At 36.5% G+C, this 24,808-nt stretch overlaps 1 protein-coding gene across 18 annotated transcripts in view; it reads right to left on the bottom strand.

Annotated features, from left to right (window-relative positions):
• The window catches only part of ERC2 (ELKS/RAB6-interacting/CAST family member 2), a 413,687-nt gene that overhangs the window by 190,485 nt on the left and 198,394 nt on the right, over positions 1-24,808 (bottom strand). For all 18 annotated transcript variants that reach the window (XR_014958159.1, XR_014958156.1, XR_002465646.4 and 15 more), the window contains one exon: positions 7,057-7,217. Coding sequence is in view for 1 of the 18 variants with exons in the window: in XM_021532844.4 (XP_021388519.1) it covers positions 7,057-7,217 (161 nt within the window). In the remaining 17 variants the exon portion in view is untranslated. The remainder of the gene's footprint in view (positions 1-7,056; positions 7,218-24,808) is intronic.

Below are 24,808 nucleotides of genomic sequence, written 5' to 3'. Positions count from 1 at the left end.
ACCATTTCTTTAAAAAAATTAAACTTAAAAAGGGGTTAGAAATCATCACTTTGTGTGTTTCAGTGAAACAGAGCAATGTGGGAGGAATGAGCTGATACTACAGACAAGAAAATAAATTTTAGGAACAGAGGTCAAGAACAACAATCAAAGAGTATAAAGAAGTCCATAAAGAGTCAGCTCTTGTCTATGAATTTGTCTAACCCCTTTTGGAATCAGCTGATGTCTGTGGAAGCGAGTTCCAGAAGGTCACCAAGAAACCACTTTACAAACAGAACTTCTCCCCTTCAAATCGATCACTGATTAACTCAGCAAGTTCCTGATACTCATGCTGGGAGATCTGCCTAAACTCTACACTGAGTTTATGCCTTCCTTTCTGATTCTTCAAACTTCACACATATCTTCCCCCTGCCTTACCCTCCCCAGACTCAGAAGTCTTTTAAGTATCTCCCTCATAAAGCAGCTGCAGCATCCCCTTCATCTCTCTACCATTCAGGTCCTGAGGAAAGCACTAAACCAAAAGAAAAGTATTGTAAAATATTTTATTTTGGAAAATTGGAAAAGTATTGTAGAATTTCAATAGAAAATGTTTGCTGGAGCACTGACTGCTATTTTTCTATTGAAGCAAGGTACCAGAATGGGTAAAGAACAACGGCAACAAAACTGGAATGCAAAGTGCACTCCTAGGATAGAAACTGGGAATGACCACCATTCTCTTTCTGCCTGGCAGGTGCCTCAAATCACACAGACCAAAGGAACCTGAAAAATCACTAGTACAACTAGAGACAAAATCCTTATGAAATTAAGAAAACAAGCAGACTTGTTTTCTAGCTCAAAAAAGTATGTTTAATTATTATAACCATAATATGCATTGTCTGGAATATGTCTGAACTCCTGGTTTGCCTTCCGACAATGCCTCTGTGACATAAACATTGCTACCTTTCCATAAAAGAGAGGAAGACATTGTCTCCCTGGAAACATTTAGAAAAGGTTGCTCCTGCCCTCTCCCACTGTCTAAAGGGGACAAGAAACAGTGGGAGAGGAACCAACTTCCTTTATTTGAATATTGATGTATAAAGTAGGCAAAACACAGCTTCTCATACCACAGTTTGCAGAAAACCTAAACTACAATAGCAGGTGACAACCTATTTTGAAAGTAAATTATGACCTTAAAAAGAACAAAAGAAATTTGTTTCCCATGCTGACAAAATTTCAAACATTATGAATCTTACAGAATAAAATCAAAGTATACTGTCCTGTAATCTGAACATAGGAACATAAGTAGGAACCTTGGTGACACTCAGATGTCTTTAAGAGAAGCACTCTGACAAGTTAACAGCTCACTCATTCTATTCTCACAGAGAGAAACATTTTATTGCTTAGAGCCTCTTCATTGTTTACAAAAGAAAAACATCTTTTCATTTTCCTCAAGAAAGCTTCTGTTCCAGAGAACAAAGCCTTCATTTGGCCTTCTCTAATCTTTACGGTGTTTGCAAGTTGGTGTCAAAAATGTTAGTCAAGGCATGCTGTGTTACAGGTCTGTGGGGCAAAAACAGTCACAAGAGACTTTCCACCCAAGTTAGGAGACCACATTACCATTCTAACTACTTCCTATGGAAGTCACAGTTGTATCAACATCCTGCTGGTTTGTTTGTATTTAACTTGGGATATGACTCTCTACACTCTCAGCATGAATCCTTCAATTAAATTGAAGCAGTCCACAGGTTACTAAAAAACAGTCTAGTGCTCTGCATTTGAAATGGTACAATTTTTTGAGACAATCAACTTGCTATCTGAACATGTTTATAGTATACATTACCACAGCTGCAACAAGTCAAAATAATCTTTCTAATAAAATTATAAAAAATAGTAAATTTCTTCCTGAAAATTATTTTTTCTTTACAGCTATTTATGTTCTATTTATATACTTTACAGCTATTTATACACATTCTGTTATCTAACCTATTGAATCAGACATGTTAAAGAATTCACAATAGAGAAATTATCATAGATATCCTTCTCCAAATACAAGCTGAAATACAGCTAGAAACGTAGAAAAAAAATGTTACTCTTTTTCAAAATAATACTTTACTAATAATATAAGAAATCTGACCCTTGTGTTTGCTTACGCTTCAAAGAGACTCATTTAATGTCACATATCCACTACTGCTCATTCAGCCTAGAACTCCTCCCAAGGTAGATACTGGCTGGTTTTAGAGTATACCAGCATTTCAAAAGAGCACAAACTAAGCAACTTCACCAACACCTTTTAGTGAAACACCTCAGGTTCCAGCACAGGGAAGAGAAGTGACTACCTCCTTTCCTGCTTTTCTTTTGGAAAAGTTGGGTGCAGGGGAAAGGTCTGCCTGGCTGTAACACAGAAAGCAGGCAGGTCTGTAGGGAAGTTATCCTTTAAAGTGGTTTTAAGAAGCGAGTTCCACACATTTCAAAGACCAGTTCCAGCCCTAAATCACTTTGCCAATTTCTCCTACCTTACTATATCCCTTTCCTTGTCCTTCATGCTGTATGGAAAAACCAAAAAAAAAAAAAAAAATGGAAATCAGCCTCATGACTAGATGCAAGTAGAGTCACTGCAATTTCACCAGGGATTTCCCTGTCAATGAGTGTCATGCCTGTGGCCTGTGCTTGCCTTGAACAGGTGAATTGCATACATAATTACTCTGAAACATTCCAGATGCACTGGATTTACTACTCACACCGAGATTTCAGAAGCCCTTTTCACTAATGCTGTACCCACAGCAATGAGGAAGAAACCACTCTCCGGTGGATGTCAGAACCTCTTAGGGTTGAGCAATTAGGACATAAATAAAGGCAAACATGTTGAGTTCCCTCCCCAGGTGTCAGTTTCAGATGGTGATGGATGGAAATAGTAATCGGATAATGTAAGGCAGGGACATGAGCTGATTTGTCCAGGTGCTGGAAACACATCTAGATAGATTCTCTGGATATCCAACGGCTCTTGTCAGAGCTGAAACTCCTGCTGAGCTGCTACACAGATGTGAAATCCCCAACTTCTATTCCAGTAAAATTTATAGATGGAAAAAAGGGGTATTTCTGCAGAAAACCAGATGAATGGTAAACCTTCTTATACTTCTGCCACTAGTACTTCATAAAGCATTTTGACTTCTGTACAAATTCTGACTTTTTAGTTTTACATTTTACACAGTCTTTCCCTTAGGCTATGACCCCTGACTTCCAGAATCCATTCAAAGACCTTCTTCATCCCTGCAATATCCTGAAAAGTCCACTTGAAGCCATTTGTGTACTTTTCCATGCCTGAAGCTCTTGCTCTATAAGGCAGGAGGGCACCAGTCAGACCTGGTGACAGACAAGGGGACAAAGAACATTCTCCTTCCAACGAGCTTCCTCCTCACCCCATGGAGCTGCTCCGACTCCAGCCATGGTCCTGCACCCAAGACTGGCATCTAGTGGCAAATGCCAAAGTGGTGACCATACTTAAAGGAAGGGATGTTTAATTTTATACTGTCACTGTAAGAAAGTTTACTGCAAAATCTAATTTAAAGTATATTCTTTGGACAGCACAGTAATGTTCTGTTTTTGTTACTGAATAAAATAACTAGTAGCTGGGTTTTTCTTAGCTCTTTAATGCTTCATTACTAATCAGCTGATTTATTTCACATAAGGGAAAATATATTTTCTTCTGAAAATTTGTAGTGAATTTCAGGGCAAAGTCAGTTCCAACAAAACTGATTTAGCAATACCCACAGATGATGGCATGAACTCTATTTAAGGCAAGGAAATTGCCTTTCAAACTCCTGGCAAGAATTCTGAAAGCTTCAGAGTACTGAGTATACCGAGTTAACAGAGGAAATGCTCAGTAATTAACAACTAAAGCTCAAAAATTAAGACTTGTCAGATCTTCAGGTCAAAACATGAAATTCTGTCTTTTGAGGGATTAATCACATGGCCACTCACTGAGTGCAGTGTTTGCCACACATAACTAAATCACTGAAAGATCATCAAATTAATGCAAAATCACAATGAAATATTTTCTAACCTTGTATTTAATAAATAGAGTAAACATCCCAGAAAGTTAGCTTAAAGATTTTCAACCAAGAAAACACTAAATTTTGATACCAAAGTTAGGGGGCAGCTTGGGTGGTGGACCTTTGTGTTTTCTTTTTAACTTTAGAGGTTGCAGTTGAAGATGAAATGCATATAGTTTAAAACTTGAACATACAAAAGGAGTGACAATCATTTTTATATCTTTTCCACCACATGCCATTAGACTTTCTTTTATAACTTTTGGCTCTCCAGGTCAAACATTATATCTTCCAAAGGGAAAATAATTTCAACCATTTCTAAAAAGATGATCTGTGCCATGGAGCAAAACCCACTTTCCATGAGGGCAGGCATTTATTTCACATACATATATATATGGCAATTTTAATATTATATAAATACACATTTATCTATCTATACAGCTACCTAATTTTGTTACAAGCAGGTTTATGAGTTTTGGAAGGAACCACCACATAGGAAAGGAGATCTGTATGAAAGCACTGTGGTCATGAAAGTATGCTCCACAAATATGGTATTTCTGAAACATCTGACAAACCTCCACCACATCACAGTGCTGAAACTTCTCCTACCCTCAAGCTCTTCATGTTACAAAATGAATGAGCTTTTCTAGGCAAGCCTTGTGAAGTTCTCAGAAGGTTGTACTCCTACTTGTGGACTCTCATAAAACAAAAACAATGTCTGGAAAAAGCAGTCTTAGGATATATTTCTAACTACCATATTTAAAGTTCAGGCCAATTGAAATATTTCTATGGATGATAAATACATTTTTTAAAAAACATTACCATGTTTTTTGTCACACTATGCAACAGAGATTTTTTTGAAGTATCACTCACAAAAAAAGTAAAGTGCACTGATTTTTGCTTTATCCTCAGACATAGAAAGAGCACAAAGCAACAAGATAATTAGACAAAATGATGGATTTGAACACATGCTGCATTTTACTGTTAACATGTATGCATAACTTCCATTAATGTCAGTATGAGTTATGTGTGCACTGCTAAAATAATATGACCATAACAAAAATATTTCCTCCAGAACTAATATAGTAATATTTTTTAATGACATTCCAAAAAAAAAAAAAAAAGTAAATTAACATGCAACTGCAACTCCTTCTTCAAACTTATACTTTCAAATTCGTTAAAATAAACCTTATTTTTTTCTCAAATTGGCACCAAGTTAAGAAAGAGTTGATTTTATCAAACTACCTTTGATTTAATGGGTACTTATCTTCTTTCCAATTCAAAAAGACTGAACAGATATGAACAAGACTAGGCTGCTATCCATTTTTATTCTAAACTTCCATAAATAACAAATTTATATGGGAACAAGAAATGACAATTGAAGAAATTTTCAAAAACTGACAACTGATCGTGGCCAGTAAATTAAGATGGATCTTGACAATGACAGCCAGATGGGCCTAGAATGCAGAGTTATGGTTGGAACTTGAAAATAATATAAGCATAGGAAATCATCATGAATGTTCTTAAACACACACTTCACGCCTATTTAACTAGAAACTCATAGCCAAAAACTGTAATCACTCAATATTGAATTTTTTAAACAATAAATAGAAATTAGAGTCAATGCTTCCAATTATTAAGTTACCTTAAAAAAAAACTAGGACCTTTGCTACTGAATCTTTCACTTCTAATACCACTCAACCAGCCCTTCATTCATAGAACAGAACAGCTTTTGTCCAAATGAGTTCTACCTCACCAGTTTTTGCCAACCTCATTTTCCAGACTGTTCTGTGAGGTTTTGAGCACCAAATTTAAAAAGTCATATTAACAGAATTAGAAATTTTCCCTCTATTTTGTTCAGCAATTGTTAATTATGATTATAAAAAAAAAATATATTATCAGGACAAAAAAAAAGGCACTTGAGGAAACAGACCAAAGCACTGTATAGAAAATAGATGACTGGCACTGAACATCTGAGTTATGATGGGACAATTAATATGTAAAGATAACTTAAAAATTTAAAAAACTTTTAAAATGTATCTATTATAAAATATAATGTCCCAGAGCATTCTAATTCATATGTGATTCCATTTTTCTATATGGATATAGAGCTCATTAAAGTCAAAACCAGAAATTCTTTAAATATCCCTGGAAACATTTGTGCTTCCATTACATTATTTCTGCACCTGTATTACCTGTCACACATTCTTAAAATTCACTTTTATAAAACCCTGCTAAGTATGTGACTCCATTTCCACTTTGCCTTATTTAAACAATATTATGAAAACCATTTTTTCCAATTATTTCCCTTTCTTTAAAATGCAAGGATAACTTTAACAATTGACCTGAAAATATATAAGGCTTCTTCCCTCAAAAAAACTGTTTCAAAATTGTAACTGTGATTTTTCTTTGTTGAATGTTAGCTACACAATTATCAGCCTAGCTAATTCATAACAGGTTCACCTTTTTGCCAATTTTAAAGATCATATCAGAGCTTTAAATGCCTCATAATTATAGATATTTAATTTTCTTTGCATGGAGGAAGTTAGATTTAAATTACACATCCCTCTTCCTTTTTCATTCTGAACACATATACACAGTATGCAAAAATTCTTTGTTAGTTTGGGGGTGTTTTTAACCAATTCAAAGCAATAAGCTTTGCACCATCAATAGAAAGTTAATAACTCCCTACCCTTGAATGTGACACTGGCAGAAATTCCCTCATTGCATTCCACAAAAGTTATATAGTACTGATATTTTTATTTGCATGCAAATAAGGACAATTTACAAAAAATGTTGAGTTTATCCTTCTCAAATGAAGACTTTTGCACTTCTGTGCTTTTAAAGGAGTTTAAGTGTCTTAAAACTATTAGAAATCCCTAGATTCACACTTAAATATATGCAGTGTGAAATATATGCAGAGAAAAATGAAAAAATAACACCAAAAGAAACACATCAAAACTTTCTCCTACGGCAAAAGTAGTTATTTTCTTTTTTTTTTTTTCCTAGAAATTAGAGAAATCAAGGTACTTACTTCATTTCTAGAATTTCTTCAAGCTGTTTTCTTCGCTCTATTCTCAGGTTAGCCAGGTGTGCTTCTTTTTCAGCCAAAGACTGCTGTGTTGAGGCAAGACGGGCTTTGGTAGAATCTAATTCTTGTCTAGTCTTTTCCAGTGCATTCATCAGCTCTTCTACCTAAGAGAGAGGACATTTTCACCTCCATATTCTTTACAACCATAAAATATTAAATCCATATAAATACTGTGGGGGGTGAACACACTAAAGGAATTATTTTTTGTAAATAGCTGTTCAAAACTCTTCCTACCATAACTGTTTTAAAAACTAACAGTGTTGTTTCAAAACCAAAAAGAAACCTCAAAGTTTCCATAAGTCCATTAGTAATAAACAATATTTATACAAAATAGAACTAACACAGATCACCAGCAACCTATTTAATCTGGGCCACTGCCACATACAGATACAATTTATAAATAAGTCCTGCACCATTTGTATTATTTAAATTCAGGGTGGTGGTAACTCGTCATAGAAGTCATTTCAGAAATTTTAAATGCAGCATGTTTTAATATAAAAGTGTTATGAAAACCCAACCTTTTTCATGAAGAATGCACACATTTGCAAAACAGGTTGCCCAGGGAAACTGTAAACTCTCCAGTCCTTGAGTATTTTAACATTTTGATTGAATGAAGCATGGAGAATCTGATCCAACTTTGAAGTTATTTCTGCTTTGAGTAGGAGTGTATAGTGCATTGCCTCTAGTGGTCCCTTCTAATCAAATTATTCTACCATCTTGAAATTTAAAAGTCTGTAACTATTCTAATAACAATCAAGTTATTTTCCTCCTGATAACTGTGAGAAGCTCTGAAGCATGAAGTGTAGGAAAGCTGTGATGATCCCATTCTTTCCTTAGCATAGAAAAATTTAAAGAACACACTAGAGAATGGAGACTATGCAATGACACCTGGCTGGCAGCAGAAGCTTTACTTGTGGGGTGAATCATTTTCTATGAATGGTTTCCAGTAACCAGTATGACAGTGGGATTTCCCCTCTTCAAATGATACAGTTTACATAAAGTGATAGGTTTTTAAGTGACACATAATGATTTGAATAATGAATATCCTATTTCCTGTATGTTCTTTCTCACATCCTTTGACCAAATATAATTATTTTATAAGTGAGAAAGCACTTCAGGAAGAACTTCACAATGAAATAAAATAAAATGGGAAAGCGGATATATTCCATTCATCCATGTTATTGAAAGTATTCAAAGGAGTTCAATTTTGCTGTGAATTGAAAAGTCTGACCAAATTCCACAGTGCTCATAACCATCAGTGTGGCTACATCTCCCAAGTTTATGCTTAACTGCTGTTCTCTAAAGCCTCCTAGCAGGCAATCAGTGCTTAAAAGCCATTTCTGTTTCAATTCCAATATAGATGGGCTTCTATATAAAATGTTCAATAAATAATACAAATAAATAACAGAGTTGTTATGAATTACAATGGGGACTTACAGCCTGTTTGCCAATGATACACTAATTACTTACTCCTTCCACACCATCTATACAAACACTCTAATAAGATCAATGAAATACTAGATGGTGTCTGATACCCTGCAGTGCATAAGAAGCTTTATTTCATGAATGCAGATCAGCATTGCCAACAGAATTAAAAATACTGATGTTCAACCTTCCACTCAGAAAGTAAAAGCAGTGTAATGGTGGTACCAATGAAACAGCAAGGAGTGCAACTCAGGAGTCTCTGCAGATGCAAGATTCCACTGAAGAAACCATGAAGATGATGACTTGAGATATCTTTGTAAAATGATTGTCTAGTGAATGTTCTTAAAAGCAGCAAAGGGAACATATACTTGAAGGAAATAAAGAAATAAAAAAGCTGGATTTGCACTTAAATCCCATGCAAAAAAGAATTAACAGGCCAGAAGGAAAGAGTCAGATCATATTTCTTTAAAAACAGATTCAATGTCTAATATAACACCAAGTACTTCATCTTCTGCTTTACTGCAAGAACATAAACCCCATGATGCTTCCAGCAACGACAAGACTCAACTCCTAATACATATTATATTTCCAACTGTTTTCTGGGTTATTGCTTTTCCTTGTCCCTTTTAAAAACTGCATCTAGTTTCTCCTGAGCATCCACTCTATCACTTAATTTCAGACAACATAGCTTAATAGAAACTGTAGTAAGGATCAGAACAGAAAAGTCATTAATTCATACAGTCATTCATTCCCCAGCTTTGAGACAGTATCTTTAAACACCAAGACACTCCCTACTTGCAGATTTGTGGGGCAAATGAGAATATAAAAAAGTAGAATTCTTGAACTTCTGTACTTTTAGTATCATTTTGCTCCCTTTCCATGCTCTCAGTTTGGTATCCCACCTGATGATTGACTGAATCCTTACACAAGTTTATATCACATATATCACATAATTTACATTTCAAAACATTTAAGAGAATTTAAGACTGGTAGAAAACAAAGCTGTGGATTTGTTAATGCCTATTAATAACATACTCTTACATTACCAGACAAAAGAGAGCGAAGTTTAAAAGAGAAGGGAAAAAACCTTTCAAAACTTAAATATGAAAGGTTTTTCAAACCACAAATGGTTAACATGTGTTGACTTGAAAGTTTTATTTGCATTTACACTTTCAACACAGTATTTGCCAGCTAGTTCTTCCTTCATTTTTCAAATATTACCTCAGTTCATGGCTGCACATTTTCCTAGTTAACTGTCCTACCAACACCTACAGCCAAATTCAACTGGCAGGCATGTGCACAAGAAACTAATTTTTTTTTCTTTCCTATCAAATGTAAATGTGTGAGTGTTGAAGTTCAACACACAATCCTCTCATCATGCTAATTATATAGTTGTAGCAGATGTGTTACAATGGAAAATTCATTTTAACCACTGAAGGCAGTATTATAGATGAAAATTTTGGTTTTGGGCAATCCCTGCACCAGCCCAGCAGCACCACCTGGCAGGGGCAGAGATACTGGGGGCAGTTCCCACCTGGAAGCTGCTCTCTTTTCCCAGCCCTATCCCTGAGTGTAAATTCTCCTAATCACAAACCCTGCATGTTTTGTATTCCCAGGAATGTTTTGAAAGAGCTTACAGCGAGAACCTCAGTGAATGCACTTAGCTCAGGAGTATTCTATGCCCTGAATATATTATTAGCTGGGTTTCTTCCCTTTTGCAAGACAATGGCCTCATTTTATCCTTTGCATTTTGTAATAAAAGCCTTTTTTTTTCATACTTTCAGAAGGAGCTTAACTGACCTCGGCACTTTGAGGATTTTATTAAAATCTGCACTAGAATTAAGTTTACATTTCAGAATGGCAGAAACCCAGCAAACTAAACTACAGTAATTGTTTCTTAGTTTTGAGTCTATTTTCGGTGAACACTTTCTACTTGTTCTGCAGCTTCACATTTTTAAGTGCTATCAGCAGTGTTTCACACCAAGATAAGGAAAGAAAAAAATGAATGTGGCTGAAGAATACATCTGTGCTACCAGATTCTGCAAATTAAAGGAGGTTAGAGTTCAAATGAATGACAGTTTATTAAAAATGCCCTGGAGCATTCTTAATTCCAGATTGGATTCGGCTCAGTACAGCTCAGGCTAACATAATACTGTTCCAGTTTGTGGGAATGAAGAGGGGGAGGGACAATTGCATGTTTTCTCAGTTCAAGTATAATATAGTTCTGCAGGATGATGAAGAGCTGGCAACATCCCAGCACTCAAGGTTAGTACTACTACCTTTAAAGGGTTGGCATTCATTTTGGCAACAACACTGGTGATAAATACAGGAGCTTTGGATTTCCCTGACTTTTTCAAGTATCAGTAGCTATACAAAAGTTTCATACCTTTTTTATTTTAAAACTTAATCTTGTGTTAGCACACAGACCATTTATGAATTTTAGATAGTAAAAGGAAATAAAGAAATCCATCTATTTAGAGATCCTTTTACTTTAGTATTAAAATATTTCTTTCAATTTTAACAGTTATATTAATTCAATAAAGCTGGATGCATTTTGATAATAAGTTATTCAGTGTAAGAATCCATCCAGTTGTTCTGAAAGGAGTTTTTTTTTTTCCATTTCCTAAGGAAATGCCTTTTTTCTCTACACCAAGTTACACACTACATAAATTTCAGTTATCTCCAGGTCTGTGAAGATTAATTTAATAAAAATAATATCTGGGGGTTTTCCCCTTAGATTAAGCATGAGATTGTAAAAAAGGAAAGACTATAATCCTCAAACTTTCTCTTTGTGGCTTTCCTACAAATAGTCTGTCACTGGACTAAAAGGGCATAGAAAACACATTCACAGAGATGAGGGAAAAGAGATAAAAGCTGGAATTTGGACACACCAAATGTCCACCTACAGCTCTTTCCACTCTCAGCCTTTGCCAGGAACACATTGCCCGTGCCTTGCACAGCAAAGGTGAGTGCCAGGCATGCCAGGATGCTGTGCCAGCAGCTGCTGACCACGCAGGAAACCACTTTATCTCATGGCCAGTTCAGTTATACACCTACAGGAGGGCCAGCACCAGCCATGTGGACCTGCTGCTTTTAAAAATGCCAGTGCTATCCTGCAGGATGGTTTGTAAATACATTGTTCCTTCCTGTTTCTAATGCAAATTTCTCCCGAGTGAAACTGCCTGAACAGTTTCATTACAAAGGTGTTTTTCACAAAAGCAAACAGACATAGCAAAGTGTCATCCTGAGCTTTGCAAGACATGGAAATAAACTCTTTGTCACCCTCCGCTCTACTTTCTTCCCATCCCATTTGTCATCCGTAGACAAATTCTTCACCTCTGAGTTCCATCACAGTTCTTAAAGCCAAGAAACAGGTCTAACAAAACCAGTGCAGTTATGGAGGCTGATGCTTCTGAACCTTGCCAAACAAAGAAATTAGACACATGCTGTGTCTCACAACTTTGGAAATTGTCAGAGAAGAGACAAGTAACCATACTCTAGAATGCATAAAAGCTTTAAAATAAACATCATAGGTGCAGGATTTGACAGAATATTAGGCAGTATTTACAAATTCCAGGTTGGTTTTCCAACTCATAAAAGATATGTAGGGCCCAGTGACATCAGCCAGCAATGCAGTGGCAGTTCAACACAAAGCTCCAGAAGCACTGCAGCAGCAGCAATCCCCAGGGCATGGCCATGTCCTTAGGAAAACAACAGCACAATTATCAAATGGGATGCCAGGCTGCAGAATTTGACATCAAAAACCTCACAGAGATTACTTCATTACCAAAAGTAGGATTTAAAGTATTTTAATCCTCCTGCTAAGAGCTATGTTAAGAACACACAAGGTTTTGTTTCATTCAGATAAACAAGAGAGACAGCATAGAAAGGGCACATATTTCCCTCCCAGACCAGCAGGGACCACAGGCAGGGAGAGAAGGTTCTTTACTTTCCTTAGCAAAGGAAACCTTGCTGGCTATCACAGAGTGGTTTCCAGTCATGATAATTCATGTAAGCACAGTGTAATCACAAAGACATATGTCTATCTTTACATAGAATCATACTGGAATGTAATGGATTCCCATAGCTTAAAATAAATAGATATCCTAAGTGAAAGGATTCCTAATGCTGTGGTCTTTATAAGTTAAATACTTTGAAAGAAAGATTTGGGAACTGAGTTCAAGTGGTTCACTTCACCGATACTGAAAGTTAGAACATTGAGTATTTTATTCTAAGCCTCAGCAAGTCAATAAAATATAGGACCACAATGTGATTCTTTGATTCATTATCTGCAATTTGGTTTTCCAATTAATATAGTGATTTTACCTTTAACTGAAAAACATAATTAAATAATTTTGGAAAATTCTGGTCATAATCACATAAATAGATTAACTATCAGTTTAAAAAGCCAAACCAAACCAACAACTAAAAGCAATACTATTTTTTATTAAAACAAACAAAATTATTATATAAATAATGGTAACCTCTGTGCTCTAGGATCATATTCCTAGTCAGATGAAAACAAAATTTATTCTCAAGTACTAACAGAAATGATGCTTCCCCTGCAGTCCCAGGAATACTGTCATCTATTTAAACACTTCATCTTGTGAAGCACAACTGGCCCTCAGTTACAGTATTCTCACTTAGCTTCAGCTAAAATACACTGTATGACAACCCACTGCCAAAATGTGAATGTGACCTTCAGGAAAACTGAAAAGGATGGGCAAGTGAACAGAGTATTACTCTCAGATGCAGCTGGAATGTTTTGTCCCAAACAGACCTTCATCAACAGCGAAACACATATATATGATGAAATAAATAACACCACATTCTGATATTTCAGGGCTATGTGCAAGAATCAGTCAAAAAATGTTCTTTTTCCAGGGCAAATTTCATGCTGACAAGGCATACTTGGCCCCATTCAACTCATTCACCCAGACATGCACCATGACGGAAACAGGACCAAGCACCTGAGAAACCGTCCAGGCCCATTTTTAAAGAGAAGAAAAAAATGAAAATTATTTTTGCTTTTACTTTGAAAATTGGTTATTTCACTGACATGTCTTGTTCATTTTCTCCCCTTTTCCATTGAGCTTCATCTGAGCAAGTTTATGATCTTTTTAATCAGCTGGTAGCCTTAGCTCTGCTCTTACACTTGTTTGATACTGTACAAACCTAATAACAAAGGTAGCATGAAAAGTGTTCTATCGCTGTGCAAGTGAAAGCAAATTTGATATAATGTATTGACAAATTACAGAGTGCAATCTTATGTTTTCAGAAGAATAAAAGTAAATTGAGGTGACTATTGAACATATGCCGATTTCAGCAGGACACTCAGTTGTCCTACAGGATATTGTATCTGGAAGAGAACCCTTATGGGCTGAAAACAATTAGGCTGTGTGATTTTGGTGTTGAGTCCTTTCAGATAAACCATGCAAGCAGAGCAGAGCAGCTCTTTAGCTGGTGTTAGAGCCCAGCGCTGTCAGAGCGGCCTCCCTGGTTAATGTCAATAGCACTGCGTATAAAAGTGACTAAAGTGTGTACAAATGTTGATCTTTGGAGAAGGCATGCCTAGAATCATGCACACATCTACTATTTCATCCACTGGGTCAACTTCTGGGAGAGAGGGCAAATTGGGAGTTTTCTTGCCAAAAAGTTGATTCTTAGCACGCTTGTTAGGTTACAGTGCACAAATCTGTTTCCCCACTGCTTTTAATCCATAATCCAAATATATTATTCAAGTTAGAAATGCTTCCTTAGAATGTATCCAAACACAGCAGGGATTCACATGGTGTGTGTAAAGTCTTACTGCAAACATGTAGTTTAACTAAGAGGTTTTCCACACCCTGAATTGTGCTTACATATTGTGAAATTGTGAAATGGCAAGTAAAACTTATTAAAGTGAAAATGCTATTGTATGAAAATACTTGGATAATTTTATGTGAGGAATCCCAGAAAAAACTATTTCCTAACAAGGTTTGACATTTATATTAATGACTATTAATAAGTAATATTAATAGGCAGCAATATAAAGACCCATGTAACTGATTTGAAGATACAGCTTTTGCAGCAACAAAAATTTCATGCCATCTTTAAAAGTTCTGTGACTTCAAAAGTTCATGTGACTACTGAATACCCAAGGAAGATGCATCTGTGCTCTTCTCTTCATATAGATAATATCACCTTGTTTACTTAATCCTAGGACATTTTTGCTATAAAATTATTTACGTAATATTTTATTGGCTTGGCATGCATAAAGAAGTCAGTGGCATGGACATGGTATCTCCTTAAAAACTAAACTTATCTCCTATTGTTTATAGTGCAATATTAACTGTATCAATAACTTTAAGAAAAGTCTATGTCTGTCATGAAAGAGCCAAGTTTTATCTCTGGCACACTCAGTTACAAATAACTCTTAATAGGAAAAATTTTAATACTTGGTATAGCAATTGATAATTATAACCTAACTCAGATTTATTCAGAGCCATGGGGAAAAGTACTGGAGAATACATGGAGCGGAAATATAAAAAGTTGACTAATTTGTTTCAGATACAGAAAGAACACAAGCAACATAAGTTTACTCATAGGGTAATATAATAATTTAAAATAAAGCAATTAAAAGCAGCTTTGAAGAATCACTTCAGGAAGAGACCAGTCAATAGGAACAGCACTGAAGTGCTTATGAGGCTGTCAGGGTAGGGCAGCCCAAGGGACAGTCAGGGAGGCCTGAGGGGACAACAAAATGTCTGACAACTGGACTCCATTATTAACACATGATAAGCCAGGAATGATCACGATGGAGCAAAAATATCAACCCAGAAATTGTCAACAGGAATTCCTGCATGAAGGCAGTTCACAATCAGCGTGTCAATCTTTCAGAGCACTAAAAAGAAATCTTGCTCAAACTGTAGCTCCATGAAACTATCTCCACAGCTACTGCACAGGAACAATCTCACTGGGTACATCAGTCCCAGACCACAGTGCCTCCCTCAACCAACACAGGAGAGAAAAATCCCTGTGGCTGGAAGAAGCAGGGCTCGAGGGGCAGGATGCTGAGCTGAACACAACAGCCCCAGGAAACAGAACTTGTGTGAGAAGGGAGCCAGATGGGAGGTGGTGGCACAGGCTCAGCTGCCCCTGGAAGCAGCACTGCCAGCGCTTAGCAAAAGCCAAGGGCAGGAACAGAGCCCTTTTATGCCTCCACAGAGTGCTGCAGCCACACAAGTTCAGGAAGAAACTGTGCAGCAGCCACACAGGTCCTTACACACAATTGCACAGCCACGTGAGTGCTGCAAAAGTGCAGGGAGACTGACTGTGCACAATTCTACACACATGCATCATGCAGAAAAGAAACTCTGTAAGAATGGTTTGCTGTGATTACAGAGGTGGGAGAAGAAAATCAGGTGGGGAAGAGAACACCGACAAGTGTAGGAAGATAGCCCAAGAAACACCATCCTTCCAACACTGAACATATTTTCTCAATAACTATTTGAAGGAAAAGGCAGTAAAAGACTTCAGAACAATGGTTTTATATTAGGTTAGCTCCTGAAAAATTCATCTCCATCTCTTTGGGAAATTGAGCATCACATTTTTGAGTTCACATTTTTGAGAAAAACAAAGGTGCTGAATTATAGGACTTGCACTTTCCAAGCAACCAAGCCACGCTGACTATTATAAAATTAAAACAAATTTCAGTGAATATACCTCAGTGAAGAAAAAGACCTGCCAATTAAACCTTTGCCTCACCTACAAAGAAAACAAGTATTTCAATTCTATCACATCAGTTTGTGAGAATTTGAAACAAATATAAAAATGCAAATACTGCAACTCAGTGTTGTAAAAATGAAACGTCTCATAACCTATGATATACAAGCATTTCCACTGAGTGATCGATTTTGTTTTGCTAGACAGAAAAAGGGGAGCAGAAAATTATAATATTTATACCACTCTTCACCTTATTACTGGGCTCTTCCATAGGATCTACCAGGTACAAGAAAATACCAGTAAAAGGCAGCAGAAAATGGTACCTCATTCTCTGAAAGCTGAAATATTCTGACAGATCTTTGGCACAGCGTGTGCCGTAGCTGAGAGGGCCACGATACACAGAGCATCACCACACAATTCCAGAAGGCTTTAACCCGTACACAGTAACACCTTACCTCATCAGAAGGCTTCAGGTGTCTGCCCATCCAGAGTGACATCATTCCACCCCAGAAGGCTGCAGGGGTCTTCCCTTGTTCTTCAGCCCAGCCTTTTATCCCCTCATGTTCCTGCAGTGCCCCTGTGTGCCCTCTGTTCCCTTTGGTGGTTGCTCAGAGCACCTGGGCACTCCCTGGCTCATTGCTGCCAGTGCTGCTCACCTGCTGCTCACAGCTGTGACACTGGGGATGAGCCCAGCCCACTCCCAATTACCACAAATTCTGTGCCTACAGATCTTCCCAATGGAAGTTCACTGATTTCCCACATCTTATGAAGCAGTTATTGCTCAGCCTGTCGGTGGGTTATATGCTCAAAACCTTGGGTAAGGCAGCTTTGCTCACTCAGTGTTTACAAGTATGTTTTGCCATGTGCTAGAGTAAATAGTGAAGAAGAGCAGTTATCAGTATTTAGGTTGAGCATTTGTGCTTCCTAAGTTGCACTTTACAGTACATTACAAAGGGAAGCCTTAAGAAAGGTAGTCTCATAAGATGCAGGAATTCTGCTTATGAAGAAATTTAATGTACAGCTAAATTATGAATAAGAAGAAACCCAGAAGAAATTATACTCTAAAGCTTTGGCCTGAACCATAATAATTCCTCTGTGGAATTTACTAAAGGTTTTACTCTTCTAACCCCTCTTATATGGGCATTATTTAGACACTAAAGTAATGGGCTTTATACATAAGGCTTATATAAAAATATAACTTTCCTACAGCTATGTATTTCTGTAGCCAAAATATATAAGACAAACTTTGATGAGAATAGTATTTCTCACCAGAAAAAAGAAAGGAAAAGTAGTCATGGAAACTTTAACTAACATAAACTGTCTTTTATGCCTCATCTAAGAGTTTTGTTTCCCTTTTAAGTCTCTCAAGTCTCTTCCCACATGAGGCAACATTCAGCAGAGTACAAACAGCAAATATGCAGATCTACAAGTTGATATTCTTCACTTTGTTTTGAGGCAAAATACATGGGAATTCAGACCGTAAGCTGAGTGGCAGGACTTACAAAATTTACAGATGGGAGGATTAAACAGGCCTTGATGAGAGCTTTATTTTGGATCTGCCTCACCTTTCCTCTAAACTAACTTGCTTGTCACTGCTCATATTCTATATATTAACTCTCATGGGGACATTTATTATTATATCCCTCTCTTCCAAAGGCAGGCTCGGTTTTGGAGAACAGAGATGAATACATACACATCAAGTTGTGCATTTGAAGGATTTTTTAAGATCTAGAGTCTTTATCCATGGAACACACAATTCCACAAATGAGGATACATTATAACTATATTAGAGTGCCTTTGCAAACATACATATTTAAACTGTATTTATAAACGAATGCTTCCTTTCTTTTCCAACTTTTTTCAGGTCTTTGTCCCACAGAAATACTTTATTACAAAAGTCTCTGTTATACCCAGCAGGCCGTAAAGGAATCACATTTATATTTCACTTGTGCAAGCAGAACTTTGAATACAAACCCAAAAGATTCTTAGATTTATCATGTATCAAATAAGTAGCTATGCAGTATGAACTAAGATGTCAGATTTTTTAAAGCAGAGAAGCTTTTCTATCCATTTCAAGATGCCTGATACTGTATATATTCCATTTCAGATGGGATATTTAGTCCCTCAAATTTGCTCCAGTACCTGCTAGAGTAAATAAAATTTACATTGTATTGATGTGTTTTAAGAAATATTGTCTCCAAAATGTTCAGCAAAGAAAAGGTTATTCTTTCATCTACAGCCCAACAAAAGTAGTAACCCCAATAATATAACTGTGTGCTCATAACCTACACTTTTAGTTGGAAAACTGCCTATAAGGGCTGAAATTAAGCACACAAGACTGTTAGAAGCAGGTCATATAGTTATTTATTTTATTCTTTGTATTTCCAATTAGATACAAATATTTTTTAAATATTTGGGAATGAAGTCAGCCTAAATATAATATATTTCTAGTGGAAATAACATTTTTTCCATTTAGGCCTCAGATACTGCTGATGGCAGAACAAGATTGGAATGTGCAGATAATTATCTTTCAGGCTAGTCAACAGCTAGAAGACCTTCATAATATCACCTTTAAGATCAAGCCAAGACATTCCAATCTGAATCAAGGTTTATTTATTAAAGGATTTAGCACTTTTAGATCCAATATTGCTTGGAAGACCACCAATTTCCATTTCCAAATATCTAATTTCTCCAGTTTCTTGGTGCATACATAAGAACTTCAACATCACTTCAGTGTGCACACACATATGCACATAAATGACATCTAAATTCCTTTCCCTCTCTAAGATTAATTCCACACCTACAAAGCAAAATCTCCACAGAGAGTGAGCTATAGGAATTTTCAATAATTCTCACTCATTTAGGCAACACAGTTTATACAACTGCAGGGTTTTTTAGTAAAAGATTTTGGACTTTTCTTGATTTTGATTGGTATAAGGGATACTAAGAAAAATAATGTGCTTTGAATATTTTCTTATCTAGGAAGAGAGCTTGGCACTTAAAACTTAAGTGTTTACTTCTTTTTCCTTTTACGAAACACTGTTTGCAATAAGTAAATAAAAGTATTTTTCAAAAGTAAAGATCAGCAATTCTCTTGTTCTAAGTTGGCTTTTTCAGTCTGTGGTCTTTTTCTGTGCTGGTGCCACTTATCTAAAATCTACTGTTCATGACAAGATCAAAAGTTACAGTTTATAATACAACATCTGTTCTGCAAATTCATAGCATAATCTTACAGAGGGTCTCTATAAATGAACAAAAAAGATATATAGCCTTTCTACATATAATGGATTTGGTCAACAAAAAGCCTAAATAATCACAGTATGATCCTGGTTATCCAAACTTCCCTGCTGTACATGTCTTCCTGTCCAACAGTGACTCCTCATAACACAAACCCGTGAGTCCCCTGGACAAATGGGGTGTGATACAAGTTGTTTGAATAAGTGCTATCCTACTGTACTGCATTATGAATATAGTTTAATCTGTCCTGGTACTTGATGTAATTTTATACAACATTCCAACTCAAGAGCAGGGAAAATTAGCCATCACCAAAGAGTAACCTCACTTCTATAAATGCACACTAACATGAGATAATATAAATAATAATGGCTATTGACTTACTGTGTTATTCTAATACTACAAATCAGCTAGTATTTCGGAGTCAAAAAACTAAAATACTGGCAAAGAATGCTTCAAGAAGTTTCCTTTGGTTTGTTTTTTGAAGAAAGAAAAAAGAAGAGCATCTATTTTTCAAAGACAGCATTTTTTGTATGTCTCTCCTTCACTTTAATTAAGCAGAGTTAGTAATTAAGCTGCCAAAGGGAGGCCCAGAAGATAAAAGACTTACCAATCCAAATAAGTTTCTGAACATTCAAGTTCCTTATCTAAAAGTAACCTTCCTCCCTGCCCCCTGCGTTCTCCAAATAGCATTTCCATTTTTCAAAAAGAAAAAAATGCCAATTGTATGCTCTGTCAAGAGGATATATTCTTCTCACATGTACTGCCTGTTGCTTCAGCAGGACAGAAGTAGTAGACTTAATAGGGACAGCAATCCACTATTATTTCTACTCAGCATTGTAATTATAAACTAAAACCATTTTCCTATTCCCAGCACAGGCTTATGGTTAAAAGCCCACATGGTCCCATATACACTGTAATATCTAAAATGAAAGTCTTGAAAAAACAAAGAACTGAACCAAAGCTAAACGCATTGCTGTCTTTACCAGAGAAGTCAACTCAGAAATAAACACAACTGTTCATGAGAAAGATATTAGAAGCAATAAATTTTCTAGTGATGAGTGTTTTTAGGTGTATAATTTATGTGTGCACTCACTGGTGGAATGACCAGAAACACAGATACCACAGAATGAGAAGGAGAAAAAATAGGGGAAAGTAGAAGATACGGATATATGCTCTACTAGGCTGCTAAAAAAATAGCCAACTTATATGAAAGACTAGATTGTGACATATTTTCACAAAAGCAAAAACAAAAACGAGCGTTGTTGACTCAAGAATGAACGTTGGCAGGAAGCTGCCATTAGGTCTTCTATAGTTTACACTATATTTTTTCCTTCCAGACGCTGCCAGTGGGAGGTTTTAGAGCATAATGATATACTGAGAAACTTATGACAAGCATGTCCAAACAAAGTAAAACATATTTTTCACAAAACAGTAAACTCTGATAGCTTTAAATCCATGGAGCCAGAGGTAGCCTGAAGACTAATTACAGCAGAATTTTTAACTTGTAAAACCTGCTTATGGTATTTAGGTATCCTTGATTTTTTTCCAGAAAATATTGATGTAGCAGGAAGTTACTTATAAAAAAACAAAGTTGAAATATGAAAGACGTTTTTCATCCCCCCAAAAAGATGAATAGTAATACCTTTAACAGTTTGATAGCAGCAAAAATAGTGTCAATTAGAAAATGTATCAGACATTACAGTAAAAAGAATTTTAAAGGATGGAGCAGGTGTGAATAGTGTTTTATTCCTGGAAGTTGTCTTTTCTAAGTCATACTTAGAGTTTGTCATGTACCTATGTCTGAGTATATCTAAATGTCTTGTGTAAATGGAGATCACTACAGTCACACATGCAGTCAGTGCTATAATTTTCATGGTTCAACCACATGACTAAGCAATATAAATGTCTAAGAACAGAAGAAACCCTTTTCACATATTAAACCAAATTTATCTGACCCTGTATAGCATAAAAAGATTGCTGAAGAAGAACCAAAAGTATGTTAAAATAATATGGGTGGGAAAGACAAAATTTTGTCTGTTTGACAAAACTCAAGCTTGACCCAAGGAAAACAAAGTCAAATAAGTATCTTAGAAGTCTCTTGACACTTTCAGAGAGAAAGGATGAAGTATGAAACATTTCTCTGAGTATATAATCCAGTCCCAAATCTATGCCTAGACTCTTAGCCACAACCTGACCATTGGTGTGTGAAGAGTGCTGACTATGTGCATTATGGTGATTTCCCCCCCCCGTTATTTCCTAATATAAGGAATTAATATTTCTTTAACTATAATAATTGCTAAGAAGAAATTAAAGATGTCACATGAATCATGATGTGACACTTTTTTTTTGTAGAGGTGCAATTCAGTTCTCAGCAGTGTCTTGTGGGAACAAAAATAATCTCCTGGCATATTTATAAGGCACTTGTAGTCAAAAGCAGAACTTTAATTGTTTGTTCATCTTCTTCAGTGATCCTAACTAAGGAAATAATGAACAGGTTCAGCAATTCCCAGACATGACACATCTACTCTGCATAATACCTAGTGCACCCCCAGTACATTTAGAGATGGCTCCAAGCTGGGTGGGAGTGTTGATCTGCTGGAGGGTAGGAGGCCTCTGCAGAGGGATCTGGACAGGCTGGATCAATGGGCCAAGGCCAGTGGTGTGAGGTGAAATGAGGTAAAGATGGGTCCTGCCTTTGGGTCACAACAACCCCACACAGCACTCCAGGCTTGGGAACAGAGTGACTGGAAAGCTGCTCAGTGGAAAAGGACATGCGGGCATGGTCAACAGCAGCTGAACATGAGCCCAGGTGTGCCCAGGTGGCCAAGCAGGCCAGTGGCATCCTGGCTGTGTCAGCAATAGTGTGGCCAGCAGGACCAGGGCAGTGATTGTCCCCCTGTACTGGGCACTGGTGAGGCCACAGCTCAAATCCTGGGTCAGTTTTGAGCTCCTCAAGACAAGACACACATTGAGGTGCTGGAACTTATACAGAGGAGGGCAAAGGGCTGGAAAGGAGCTGGAGCAAAAGTCTGATGAGGAGCAGCTGAGGGAGCTGAGGGTGTTTAGACTGGAGAAAAGAAGGCTGAAGGGGGATCCTTTTACTCTACAACTGGAAGGAGATTGTAGTGAGGTGGGTTAGTCTCTCCTTCGAGGTAACAAGTGACAGGACAAGAGGAAACCAGGAGAGATTTAGATTGGATATTAGGAAAAAAGTCTTCACCAAAAACACCATCAAGCACTGGAATGGGCTGTCCAGTGCAGTGGTGGAGTCACCCTCCCTGAAGGTGTTTAAAAGAACGTAGCTGTAGCACTGAGGGACATGGGTCAGTGATGGCCTTGGCAGTGCTGGGTAAACAGTGATCTTAGAGGTCTTTTCTAAATGCTAATATGATTCTCTGATAGGGGATAGACAAATAGTCTTGATATAACAGCTGTAAAAGAATACCAGGATCAGGTATTATTTTAGGTAATTAACTATATTTTTCAGCTACTCCTCTCACACATAGTCCTAAATATACCGATGGCATAACACTTACATTCCACATGTATAATTCAGAGTTTAGTCCGTAAATTCTCTGAAGTCATTCTTCTGCTATTACTGAAGTACTTCTTTAAATACATATTGACTAATCTATGGTTTCATACATCAAGTAGACTATTTTTCATATACAGACTTAAATCTGGCTTTAAAAACTGTACGATGAATTGTAAAAACAGTTTAAAGTTATGATTGGCTGATAAAGTGAAACTCTACTCCATTTCACTTGGATTAGTGTGCAGCTGCAAGATATAAATTCTGTGTGAGAAACAGTACATTTTTTAATGCTCTTTGAATTATCATGTTTTTGCAAAATGAAAGACAACTGGTTTCATATGCAGGTAAGAAATATTGGCATAAGAAATCTTATTTGATTTTAACTGAGTCATGTTGCCAGAATGCATGAAACAGCTGCATGAGCTGAGTATCTGCCTGAGGCTACAACTATATTTCCCCCATCTTTTACCACCTGTCTGTGCAAAAGTTACTGGATGCTGGTAGATATCAAACCCCACTGGGATCATTAACTATCATAATTATGAAATGGATTCTCCACTACCCTATTCCCTTTTCATGTCCAAGTATTTTTTACTAGATGAGATAGGGTCATCCCTTTTATTTGAAAACTTTTCACTGTTGTGAATAAACTCACAAACAAAATTGCTAAAACGACACTGAAAGAGTGAGGCTTGCTTCTATTAAGTTTACTCTCTTTGGCACATCTGTAAATTTATTAAATGATTATGCCAAGACCACCAAAAGGCTCTTTTACATCATTCTTTAGCCAAGGGCAGCACTGATCCAATAGTACAATTAACACTGGGATGTTTTCATACTAGCTAGATATAGGCAATTTTGCCCTAGGAGTAGAAATGACTGATAAAATCTCAGAGCTGTTGAAAACAAAAGTGCTTTTGATAACTCTTGGAAAACAATTCAGATACCAAAACACCAGGGAATGAAAAATATAATTTTGTCATTAAAAAAAAAAAAAAAAAAAAAAAGTAAGACTGGAGAATTTTGGATAAGTAAGTTTTGATTTTCAAACTTACTGGAACAAGTCATTTGCTTCAAACTGTTTTCAGACACCTAGAAGAATGAATATGGAGTTCCCAAGCAGCCATATCAAATTAATTTTTCCATATGACAGAAATTGGCTTCATTGAAGAACAGGAATAGCAGTCATATCTGGTAACAAATTTCAAGATATTCATATAACCAAACTCAATAAAAATATAAGCCAAATGAAAGCCACCTAACATGGGTGCCAAACTTGTTTGGAAGTTGTGGTGAGTCACCAACAGTTCAATGTTAAAAGAAAAAGATGTTTTAAAAAATGGAATTTTGCAGGACCATAGGATATTCAGTTCCTAAATAGCCCCAAATACTAAGATTACAAAGTTGCAGTAAGGGGAAAAAAAAAAAAAGTATCTTAAAGAACTAAACAGCTATTTAATAAGGAGAAAAGCAAGGTCATTCACTTCAGCAGAATTGATCAACTTCACAAACCCAGGAAGAGGAATAACTGATTAAGAATATGTCATTTTCTACTAAAGAAAAGGGTCAAGAGACACTAAGGTGACAAGTCAACAGTGTCATGTTGTTGCAAAACACACACTATGGAGAAATGTCTATTTAGTAGCAATCTTTCTGTTTTCTTTGGCACTGACAAGATCTCAGCAGGAGAAGTGGATCAAATTTTACCCACTCAAAGATGTGATCAAACTGGAAAGACTACAAAGAAAAGCAACAAGGATACTAAGAAAACGAGAAAACAAAATCTCTGTGGTA

The sequence above is a fragment of the Lonchura striata genome, chromosome 12, assembly GCF_050655825.1.
Source record: "Lonchura striata isolate lonStrDom1 chromosome 12, ASM5065582v1, whole genome shotgun sequence".
NCBI classification, from domain to species: Eukaryota; Metazoa; Chordata; class Aves; order Passeriformes; family Estrildidae; genus Lonchura; species Lonchura striata.
Note: the sequence above shows the minus strand (reverse complement) of the source record. Positions and strands in the feature narration are given on the sequence as shown.